General features: G+C 46.2%; 1 protein-coding gene across 1 annotated transcript; it reads right to left on the bottom strand.

Annotated features, from left to right (window-relative positions):
- Positions 1–3,169: 3,169 nt before the first annotated feature.
- ODF1 (outer dense fiber of sperm tails 1) lies at positions 3,170–10,829 on the bottom strand. Its single transcript, XM_010955788.2, has 2 exons — positions 10,485–10,829; positions 3,170–3,829 (listed from the first exon to the last, which is right to left on the bottom strand). Exons 1-2 carry the CDS (start codon positions 10,802–10,804, stop codon positions 3,397–3,399), a joined length of 753 nt encoding a protein of 250 aa, XP_010954090.1. The 5' UTR covers positions 10,805–10,829; the 3' UTR covers positions 3,170–3,396.
- Between the last annotated feature and the right edge of the window lie 1,075 nt (positions 10,830–11,904).

The raw sequence follows: 11,904 nt of genomic DNA, 5'->3' as shown, positions 1-11,904 counted from the left end.
CTAGGAACCAATACTTAGCGTACATCTGCGGACTGGAAAGATGAGCTACTGGGTCAATATCAAAAGCAGGTGCTCCCTGAGGGTAACGTCTAAGTGGACCTTTCACCCACAGTCGCAATCTTGTGACTCATCCAGGAGTCTGATGAGAACTCTGCTATGATAAATGCCAAAAACCCTACGAACTTCACTTGAATCCATCTGGGTTATCCAAAAACACCCTCCCGCTTTACTCTGCTTGCAGACCCACAGTCTTCTTGTTTCAAGATCAATTTTACCTCAAATTTCAGCATAATGTTCTCAGCCAAAAGGCTAAATCAGAGTGGCCCTACCTTTTCCAGTCTGTGTCTCTTACAGGATTTATGTGGGAGAGAGAGAGACAGAGAGACAGAGAGACAGACTCAGAGAAAGAATAAGGAATGTCTGGGTAGGGAAGGGAAGTTGAGATAAAACTAGTTCTGGGGACATGAACAATTCACTAAATAAAATTGCAATAACTGAAGACAATCAACTGAGGATCTTTACTATCATTTCATAAAGTGATTTACCATGAGTTTGCTTTTTACTGCATGAGTTTTGAAAGAAATCACGCAAACAATCCACTGGGTATGGATGCACCTGAGAAACTTTCTGATACGATTAAAACAGGTCTTCAGCTCTGGAATGTATTCTGTGTTCGCTAAGAAGTGCAGTCATCTTCAGCTGTGACCCTAATCCTACAGTATGTACCAAGGATGTTTATTAGAAGGTGGTATTTTTACTTAATTGTATGTTTATTCATTGTAACACACTGGACAGGGAAGAAGCTCAGAGCCACCCTCGTCTTGCCCTCTGGGCCAATCTCGTGCTTCTGCTGGTCCAGGGTCCCTCCCATTCCTGTCTCCGCCCTGGTAGGTGGAGCGGGGTGTTGTAGCTGGACTCTGATCTAAAAGTACATTAAAGGCCACCGCACAGCTGTCCAAGCCCCACGGTCCATCCAACCAGTGACAGTCAGTTTTGGAAACAGCAAATGTTTCTTCTCTCTCCTCTCTCGTACCCACTGCCTCCTCGTCCTCAGGAACCCGCTTAATCTGGGGAAGAAGCCCCTCTTGCGCCTTTCCTCGAGGACTCAGACAAGGCCCACGCCCCAGCAACGCCTCCCCCCGGGCCTGCCGCACCTCCCCGCCCATTTTCTGATTTGGAGGGCACTTCACATCCACACCGTGTAATCTGGTTCTTGATTACACACTGTCAAGTGTCTTGACAATTCTATCACGGTGTTGGTCTTGCCTTCACTGTGAGAAGCTCCCAGAAAGGTCCTTCTCACTGACAACAGCTCCTGGCACTGTCATAGCAGTTACCCAGTAGATAAACACTTGCTTTTATATCAAGCCTTTCCCTGTGAGGAGGGTGAGCAGCCTCAGGCCAGGCTCCAAGCTGAGGGGCCTCTGGCTTCACTGAAGCTTCTCGTGAGGCAGTGATGTCACCAATGCATTCCAAGGAAATGCCCAAGGCCCCTCGGGAATGCCCCTCAGGCCTCTCCCAGACCTTGTAAGTTCCTTTTCTTTGGAACTCAGTCCTCTTCCCATGCCGCCAAGCACCTCCTTGAATTTAATTTGAGGCATTTGTGAAAAGGGCATTTCTTTCTCTCCATCCCTGCTGTAGAGCACAGTATCTGGCATTTACACTGATAAAGTCTGGCGGGCAGATTGGATGAATGAATGAATGAATTTGGACGAACAGGAGGGTGAGCAGGCGGGTGGGTGAAAAAAAGAATGAACTCCTGCCAGGCGTGCCCGAGAATGATGCCCTCCATAGGACAGGGATTCCTACTGGTTTAAGACCCCAATGGGATTCCACTGACTCCACAGCATGAATTTTTTCAAAATTCATTTCAAAAATATGTGACTAGAATATTTATGAACACGTAATCAAAATATGGCAAGGCATATAAAGGGAATGCTACCATTTGGTACACACAAACATTCCTTTAAGCCTAGTTGCTAGGTAATAGATTCTTGACATGCTCAATGTTTTTTTTCACCAGTTGTATTAGCAGGCCATTACTTCCCTCAGCTGAAAGCAAAATATGTTTGCTATCACCATCAATATTCTTTAGCCTTGAACTTGAAGCTTTTAAAGAAAAAAGGCTGGGGTAGCTTTAAGATCCCATCTCAACTTTAGCTGTGTGATTGAATTACTGGGGAAGACTTTTTAAAATCTTGATCCCCAGGCTGCATCTCAAATCTCTCACATTAGAATCTCTGGAGATGGGACACAAGCCTTGGTATTTTTTTCTTTTTCTTTTTTAAAACTTTTTTCTTTTAAATTTTTTTCTTTCTTTCTTTCTTTTTTTTGTTTGTTTCTTGTGTATGTTTTGTTCTATCTTTTATGGTTTGGCACCCATGTTTTTAAAGGTCCCCAAGTGATTCCCATGTGCAGTTAAAGCTGAACCACTGTTTTAACCCACGTGCAGCTGAGACTAATGAAAAGACTTACTGCGCAAACATGAGGGTTTTACGTTCCCTGTTAAGAGTCAGAGCTGAAACCAGCCCGTGTCCTCCTTCTGGCCCCTCCCCATCATCACCTGCTTCCTTTGCACTTATTTCTGTCTTGGTGGTCGAGGATGACTCATGGGTCGTGTCCACGAGGATTCCAAGTGCATGTGAACCACGCTATCACTTTGTGAAAGCTGTACTTTGCCATTCAGGAACTTTGAACTGAACTTCTGTGCCTAAAAGTAGTTTTAGGAATTGAGAAAAGCCAACAGTTAAAATAAATCCTGAGGAGGTGGCAAACCGCCCTGACCCAGAGCTGGCCACTTCCCCAGATCACAAGAATGTTGAGACATGACAGGCTGGATGGCCACCCCGCCCTCCGTCAGGGAGCATGCTCCCTGCCATGTACTTCTGTACTCTGATCGTTGCCCCAGTCAAACCCCAACCACATGTCACTTGCGGAGGCATTTCTCTCCAGTTGTCCCCATTGCCAAAGCTTTGCAAAAACACTTGCCTTCAACCCCAGCTAGTCTCAGTTTCTGCTTTGACTGTCTGGTTTCTGGGCTAGGTCATGTCATGGAATCATTTGGAAAAAATATCTAGAGATGCCCTCCTCAAAAGTATCTTTTCCCAGGATTTGGCGGTCGCGGGGTGTGGACACGGGAGGAGGAGCACATGGGAGGCCAGGTCTCACCATTCATCTTCTGGTTCCCATCCAGTCATTCTTCCAATGCCCCCTAACCAGGCAGAGGCTCTGCAGGGGGTTGAACCAAAAGACTTGCACACATCACCAGTGGATTGCAGTTATGTATTCAGTTTCCTACGTTCTTGAATAACACGGGTCATGGGCAGGGGGAGAGAAACACTAGAAGAGCTGCCTGGCTGGTTAATTGAATTCTCCTAAGTCCTGGGTTCCTACACTTTACAAAATCATCTTCCTACAGGAAAACCGGCTCCCACAGGGGTAGCATGGGTTGCAGGGGTCACACGGGTTGCAGGGGCTACAGGGGCTGCAGGGGTTGCAGGGGCTGCAGGGGTTGCAGGGGTTGCAGGGGGAAGTGCAAGGGTAGCAGGGAGACTCGATCTTGACGCAGCTGCCCAGCCCGTAGGAGTAGGTCACGTCCTTCTCGTCCACACACGGGGGCAAGCTGAACTCCTTGCAGATGTTCATGTAGCTGTACTTTTTTGATCCCAGGCAGTCGTATCTGTTCTCGCGCTCGGCTGACACACACACCTTTCCGTCCTTCACTCGAACCTTGACTTGATCAGGTTCAAAGCCACACACGTTCACCGATCCTAAAATGTTACTGCTACAGCATGAGGAGGCCAGAATTCTATTTGTTGTTCTTCTCAATCTGGAGTTTAGGAAGAGGAAAGGGTGGGAGGAAGAAGCTCAGACCTCAGAACTCAGACACAGCTTGACAGGCAATATTTTGACCCCTGTTTTTTTTTTTTTTTTTCCTAAAGAGCAAGAGTAAACACTAGTCATTGTGAAAAGTTAAACCTTACAGAGGTGTGTAAAGTGGAACATGAGCATCCTCCCCTGTAAATCACACTCCCACGGGTAAACCCCTGCTAACAACGGATGGCTGCTTGGCCTTCCAGATCTTTCTCTTTTGTTTATTAATTTTTAATTTAATTTTTCCTTTTTCCCTCCAGTTTTACTGAGATATGATTGACTGCACTGTATAAGTGTAAGGTGTACAGCATGATGATTTGACTTACATACCTCATGAAATGATCATTGCAGTTAAGTTTAGTGAACATCCACCATCGCACACAGATACAAAATTAAATAAAAAATTATTTTTTCTTTGTGATGAGAATGCGTAGGATGTATTCTCTTAACTTTCCTATATAACCTACAGCACCGCGAATTATTCACCTATGTTGCATCCCTAGTACTCATTTTTCTTATGACGGGACGTTTGAACATTTTGACCACCTCCAACCAATCATCCCTGCCCCATCCCAACCTGTGATAACCGCAAGTCTCATCTCTTTTTCTGTCAGTTTGTTTGGTAGTTTGATTGGGTTTTTTTGAAATACAATTGACCTACAACAGTATGTTAGTTCCTGGCACACGACATAGTGATTTGATATTTCTATGCATTACAAAATGATCACCACTTTCTCTTGCATTTAAATCCCAGCTCCTCGTCTTATTAGTTGTGGAACCTTGGGCAGGCCCCTTAACCTCTCCGTGCCTCAGTTTCCTCATTTGTAAAATGGAGATAGGTAACAGTATCTACATCACAGGGCTGCTGGAGGCCTGAGCTCTCGGTGGACTCAGCCTCGGTGGCCTGGCTTCAGCCCTGCGTGCCCGGGGCCTGCTTGGGGCCCACTTTCTTCCTAAACAAAATTTAAACAAAAATCTGTTTTCTAAGAGACACTCCTGGCAAATCTTGCATCTCTTGGCCTCCAAAGGGAGGTCTTGGCCTGTGTGCTTCCCAGTTTGAGGAGTCTGGACTCTGATTGGATGATGGGTCTGAGATACATTTTTAATTCTTGCTTTCTATGCGGAATTTTGTTTATGTAATTTCTTCTTTTTGTTACATAAGTTATACAAGTTAATTACAGAAAACTCAGAAAATATAAATAATCAAAAAGATGGGATATTTTTAAAAAATACCTGTAAATCCTATATAACATTTAACATTTGGTGTTAGACTTTCTTGTGTGTGTGTGTATTTCCACACACATATATAGAGTTTTGTGTGTATTCCTATAAAATCATGCTATACTTGTTGCTTTGAATTGTGTTTTTCACTCGATAACACCTAACATGATTGGTTTAACAACAGCATGAGCCCTTGTACAGAAGGTTACAAACCAAGGCTTTTAGTGGCTAATTAAGAATAATCAACTAGAACGCTGTCCTGGAGGATACCAAGGGCCCCAGATGACTGTGAGGGTCATTCAGCCCCATTTCTACCCCAGGTTCCTCCAGTGAAGTGAGGCCCAGACATCTTTCATGCCCTGGTACAGGTGCCAGGGTACCTGTGGGCCATGCTAAGAAGAAAGGAAGAAAACTGGACTTTCTCTAAAATCTTTACCTCTGCACAAGAAACAGAAGAAAAAGCACCCTATCTCCCTGGATGGGCAGAGATCAGCTTACAGAGACGCACTGTGCCTTCTCTGGATGGACTGCAGGCGTGAAGCCTGAACAGCCAAAGCCAAGAGTGAAGCACAAAGCAGAACGGGTGCTCCCGGGTCTCTCGTGAACCTCCCATGTGGTGGGTGTGGGCTGAGAGTCCAAGTTCTGTTCAGCTCAGACCCTCCAACAGGAGATGAGGCTGGGCCTCACCAAGAAGAGCCGAGGATCCCCAGCGGGATGCTAGAGACCATGATTTCTGCTGTGGCTGGTCCCAACAGAGCCCCCTTGTCTTCTGAAGGAGATGGATCTGGGAGCCAGACCTACAAGCCACGCCACTCCCAGATGCATCTCCTCCTCTTAGCAATCTGAGTCTTGGAGTATAATTTCATGTGTTCTTTGTTTTTGTCTTCGTTTTGCTTAGATGCCTCCTCTTCCTCTATTTCTGTCACTCTGGCCACCTTGTCCCTGCAGCAGCTGCACGGAGGTCTCATAAATGTGGGTCTTTAGGAAGTCGCCCACAAAGTCTTGGCCAGGTCAGGTTTCTTCTTCCTTTTGCTTCCAGTTCAGGGGTTATTGGTAGGGATGCATGGGTTTAGGAGAAACTGCAGGCGCCGTGTTTTACCTGTCAGATTTAACTTTGAACTCACAGCCTAACTCCTGCCCATCAATGTACCTGTCACCCCACATGCGGTTTTCCCTGGCTTGTGGGGTTCTGGGCAAAGGGAGATGGACTGCTATTCTTGTTATCAAGAGGGTGGAGTTCGGTCACAGTGAACAGGCAAGTCAGCCCCTTTGGTTGGTGGCAGAAGCCTCTTGGGAAAGCTGGGAAAGCGAGTGGGCAGCGCTGTCCATCTGCCTCGCGGGCTGTCACCTCTTCTCCCGAGGGAGCTGAATTTCACCCGAACGGACAACCAGGCTTCTGCATGTGCTTCTGCCGAAGCAAAGGTGAGCGAGATCGCCAGCTGTCTTCACAAAGGTACGAATCAGTTTCAGCCAGGTGACAAATAACGAGTATGACGAAACTGCCCGTCTCTACTCTGCCGCAAAAGGAGGCAGGCTTTCCTCTAGTTATCCTTGGAGTACTTTACTTTTTCCCCTAATCTAGACCCTGCCAAAGACCCATCCAACTCGGTTGAATCTTTCCCACTCTCTCCTTTCTTCTCTTCCCTTTTCCTCTTGTCTTGTCTCTCTCCTCCTGACTTTTGGATGAGGCCGGAGAAAGATGTCACTCAGCAGGAGCAGCGCAGCACAACACAGGTGCACCTGAACACCTGTGAGGAGCCAACTCGCTCCCAGGGCTTAGGGACAAAGAGGGCAACAGCGACTCCCTCTCGGTGGGAAAGCCAGCCTTCCACCAGGGGAAAGCCCCCAGGTTCCTCCTCTCTGTGGGCTTCCCTTGGTGTCACTATGCCCCCACCTGTGGGTCAGAGGATGGAAGCTGGATGGAGTTCCCTGAGGGCTAAAGGCCTGGGGAGGCACTGCTAAGCCACAAAGAACTCACCCTGAGGGCTGATGGTCACCGGCCTCCCCCTGAGAGTGATTCAGAGCGTGACGCAGAAGCAAGAAATGAGAGGGCAGATTTTTTAACTTTTCAGGAGATGGTGCCCCTTGTGTGGGGGTTGAGGAGGAAATTCCTCCTTGAGCCGCAGGCCAACCACGGGTCCTCAGATGATTGGACGGACGCAGTCTCAGGAGGAGATTCGGGCACCAGCAAGGGTGCGGGGGTGGTGCCCGGGGCGTTCCTAGGCGCCAATGGCCCACCAGGGTTCATTTGCCCACAAGGACTGGGGCCAGGTGTCAGAGCCGCTCTGACGCAGGCCGGGTAATCAGATAATTAGCTCCCGAGGGCAGGGTTGAGGAGGGGCTGGCTTTGCCTCTGCCACTGGAGTACTGAGGCCCGCAAGCCCATGGTATGGTGGTCAGTTAGGTGCAAACTTCCATCAGGCTGGTCACATGGCTTCTTACAAAGGAAACCAGATTCAGTCCCCTCAGTCTCTCTCAATCCAGAAAAGGAAGGGAGAGTCAGGGACAAGCCTAGTGCTTGGAGTGCAAAAGGCAATTTGGGGAGGGAAAAAAATAACAAAAAAGCTCAAGAAACAAAAATACTTACTTGAGTTTCTAGTAATGAAGATACTGCTAAGGTATCTTTTGAAGCAGCTGCTCAGTAAACAATGGAAATGAATTGGACCTTTTGTATCTGGTCTAAAAAAACACAACACACACAAGCGTTCATACACACACACACACACACACACACACACACACACACACAGACCCCAATCAAATAACTTACACTTAGCAAGGCTCTAGAAACTCTCGGGAGGAATTATACAGTCAGCCAAACCTTCTGACCAGTTATTAAAGGAACACCCAAAGTCAGAGGGGATAGATTCTCACATAGAAAAACAATTCCAATGGGACCATGGCAACTACAGACCAGGGAATCTTTGGTAAAAAGCCTTCTGGACAACATAGGCTGGCATCTGAAAGGACATGTCATAGCCTAACCAAACTGCTAGCTTTGTCTTTAAGGAGTAAAAGGTCATGTGAATATGATTTCTAAACTCTGAAAGCCTTGGGCAAGATTTCATGCCAAAGATTGTTTTAAAAAAATTAAACCAATGTGATATTTCTGGCTCTATTTAGTCAGGGATTAGGAGCTAGCCGAGAGATAAGGGGAAAAAAAGAGGCATTTTGCTGGAAAAAAAATTAATTGTGAGAGTCATCTAGGGTTGGAGCTGGATCAGGATTTAACATTTTCATCCATATTCAGAAATTTGTATATTTAGGTTTGCAGGTGACACTAAGCTTTTAAGGCTAGTGAAATGTCAAACTGCCAGAAACAGAGCACAGGAGGGTTTCCTGAGGTGGTGTGAATGGGAGGAAAAGTGGCTGGGGGGAGGCACGAGAGGGCAAGCCTGAGGTCGTTTCTAGAATGGTCTCAGAGTTATCAGTTCAGAGATCCGGGAATTAATGTAAAGACGTCACCAGGTTCATAAACTGCTTGCAGGCACAGAAAAAAAAAATCAGCAAAAATCTAGACGTTGTCAGGAAAAGCATCACAAACCATAGAAAACATTACCTCTTGTACAAACCACACTGTCAAGAATTAAGCTTGAAGTTGTTTCTGCAGCATGTCATTAAGTAGGGATTCCTGGAGCAGGCAGAGGGCCCTCAGGTGGTCAAGAGCTCACCTGGAGAGTCCAGAGAGTGGGGACAGCCAGGAGACCAAGCTGAGTGGACTTGGATCAAGGGTATTTGAGTTTCAGAGGCACAGGGAGAATGGACACAGATCTGCTCACAAGTAACCCTTCATTTAAACCAAGTGTTTGAAAAAGAATACCTGACTCACAGTGTGTGACATTTATGTAACTTGATACTCGAAGGAATAAAAGTTAAAATTCATTCAGACTGAGTGTAGATGAGTTCACTGGTAATACCACATCTCAGAGTATTTAGGGAGGTCCATTCCTGACCTTTGGTGACTAATGACGTGGACAATAATTGCCCTGTTGCTCTTTCCAGTGAAATGTCACTGTCACTGTTGTCAAGGACCTCATTCTCTCCCTCTCTCTCCCCGCCATCCATCCATCCATTCATCCATCCATCATCTATTCTTTCTCTCATCTATTTATCTGTCATCTAATCTATTAATCTATCATTGGGATAGGAAGCATGTTCTTTAAGGATACAAACTGGCAATAACTAGTAAGTCTTAGAGATCTAATACACAGTGTAGTGAATATAGACAACAAATATTGTATTATAATCATCAAACTTGCTAAGAGACTAGAACTTAATTATTACAACCACTAAAAAAATGATAATTATGTAACACAATAGAGGTGCTAATTATTGCTACAACAGCAATCATTGCAATATATAAAATGTATCAAATTAACATTATACACCTTAAATTTACACAATGTTATATGTCAAATAAATTTCAATGAAAAAGATCATCTATTTGTGTCTGTTAGAAAATAGTAGCATTTTAAGTAATTTTTCTGCACCTTGCTTTTTTTCACTTAATATATCAATACTTAAAATGCTTTATTGGTTCTTTTTACATCTATGTATCATCCCAATGTATAGATGTACCATATTTTATTTAACCAGGGGACAGTGCTTTCAACCATTTTTTTTTCCATCATAGTAACAGACTAAATGGCATATGTAGGAAGTTAGAAAAAGAAAGCTTTCTCAGGCAAAAAATAAAATGCGATCAAAACCAAAAAATATTAAAGTGCATTTAAAATTACCCAATTCAATTAAAAACTTTTCAACTCTATTCTGAAAACTACGACTCTCAGTTCTGTCATTTATTTGCACAATCTTTACTACAGTTGAAGCGGGAGGCAGATAATAAACCCAATTCCAGATGAATGTTAAGTCGTCTGGAGTTGGGGAATAGGAGAAAGGATTTCCTACAAAACCAAAGAAATGCCTCTGTTGTTCAATTTGCTCCCCTGTTAAAGCCTCTGGCAAACATTAAGGATTTGATCAATTATTATTACTTCTCCTGTAGTCATTTCTGTAAGCCAAAATATACTCAAATCACTTTCCTCATAACCAGAAAAAATGTTTAGTTTGCTGCTTCCAATAGCTTTTTAATGACACACCCTGTTTCTTTCCCTCATTAGAGCCACATTATTTATCATGTTGGCACTCCTGCTATAAGCCAAAAACAGCCTTGCCAATCGAGATCATTACATTGTCTTTAGAGAATCTCACAGTTCCCATCATGAACCTGTTTACTCTTCTTTTCTTACATCTTTGCTAAGTCACCAGGGTCGTTACCTTCAACCCACTACAACTTTGTTCAGCTGTTGATTGTCACACACCCCCCGCAACCCCCTTCCAACTGAGGAGGCTGGTACCCTGGCTGTAAACCTCTCGGGACGTTCTCTTACTTGGCAAGCTCTCTCTTTTCATCTTCTATGGCTCGAATGGCTTTCCTCTCCAGGCTTCTCAGAGATGGCCGAAGGCAGTACAGCTTGACATCGCACAGGCAGCACGGGTAGAGGTCGCACAGGCCGCAGGAGCGCGCCCGCTTCGAGTAGCACAGGCAGTACGGGTAGGGGTGCAGGTCGCAGCAGCAGTAGGGGTGCATGTACAGGTCGCACAGGCAGCGCGCGCCCAGCTCGTCGATGCATCTCAGCTGCCGCAGCTCCCTGTCCACCTTCTTTATGTCCCTTCTCACACTGTCCAGAAGACAACTCAGTGCAGCCATTACGGTCACACCTTATTGTGCTGTGAGTACCTTTGGGAAATGGCACTCAGGGGAAAAAATTGTTCTGAGCTCTTCTCAGAAGTTTCTTTTAAAAATAAATGAGGCACACATGATTCGCCTACTTTAAAGCTTGTGCTCTGTGACCTCACCGCCCTCTAAGTATGTCATAGTCTTTTGGTTGCCGTGTGAACTGGGCACAGTCATGGTCTCCAGAGACCCTCCTCAGAGTTGCAGAGCTGCTCTCAGAGCCATACTCATGCTGAGATTTCATTCACTGTGAGGTGGGGTGGGTCCCCCAAGCCATCACAGCTCTTTGGGGTTCACTGGGTTGAAACTGATTGTTCTCCACGAGTGCAGGCCCCGGGGACCAGCCACAGCCATGAAGATCTTAGAGTCGGGGACAGGAGGCGCCACCTGGCCCCTTTCCCTGGGTCCTTCCAGCTCCAGCCTTGCTTTGACACACCTAGACCCTTGTCCCTCATACTCAAGGGTTTGTTCTGGCTCCTCTTCCCCTGATGGGTAGAATGTAAAGAGCTTTCCCATGGTTCTCCTGACCAGGCCATCCTCAAGTCAGCCTTTGTTCTTGACCTTCTGAGCTCCTTCCTTATTAGCTGGCATCCTGGCTATCCTGAAACCTCAGTTCTCCAGCAGCCGGGGTCCTACTCTTAAGTTCCCTTCTCTCAATGCTCACGGTCCTGTCCTCAGTCCCCACCTCCCAGAAACTACACGTCTGGTCTTACATCTAAGCCTCCGGATGCCTTGTCCCCAAGTGCTTCCCAAGGGCTGGTCCTTGATGCTCTTACAGTCACTGCCTGAAGTTGAAGCCAAGTGTGTGCAACCCCGACTTGGTCCAGTTTTCTGTGCTCTCAGCCAGCTCACCACGCTGGACCTGGGGCTCAGCCTCAGCCCTGGCTCGGATACTGCTGTTGCCTTGGGCCTTCCCCCTCAGACTGCTCTCCACCCCTCGAGTCCCCTGTTAGTGGACTAAGGCATAGGGCACCTGAGGACAAATGGTTGGATGTGACACTGGGGAGGGAGACAGGGGCCAGGTTTGTCTGGACTTGTGGGCCAGCTAAGGAGTTTGAACTTTATTCTGAGCA

Source organism: Camelus bactrianus, chromosome 25, assembly GCF_048773025.1.
Source record: "Camelus bactrianus isolate YW-2024 breed Bactrian camel chromosome 25, ASM4877302v1, whole genome shotgun sequence".
Taxonomy (NCBI): Eukaryota; Metazoa; Chordata; class Mammalia; order Artiodactyla; family Camelidae; genus Camelus; species Camelus bactrianus.
Note: the sequence above shows the minus strand (reverse complement) of the source record. Positions and strands in the feature narration are given on the sequence as shown.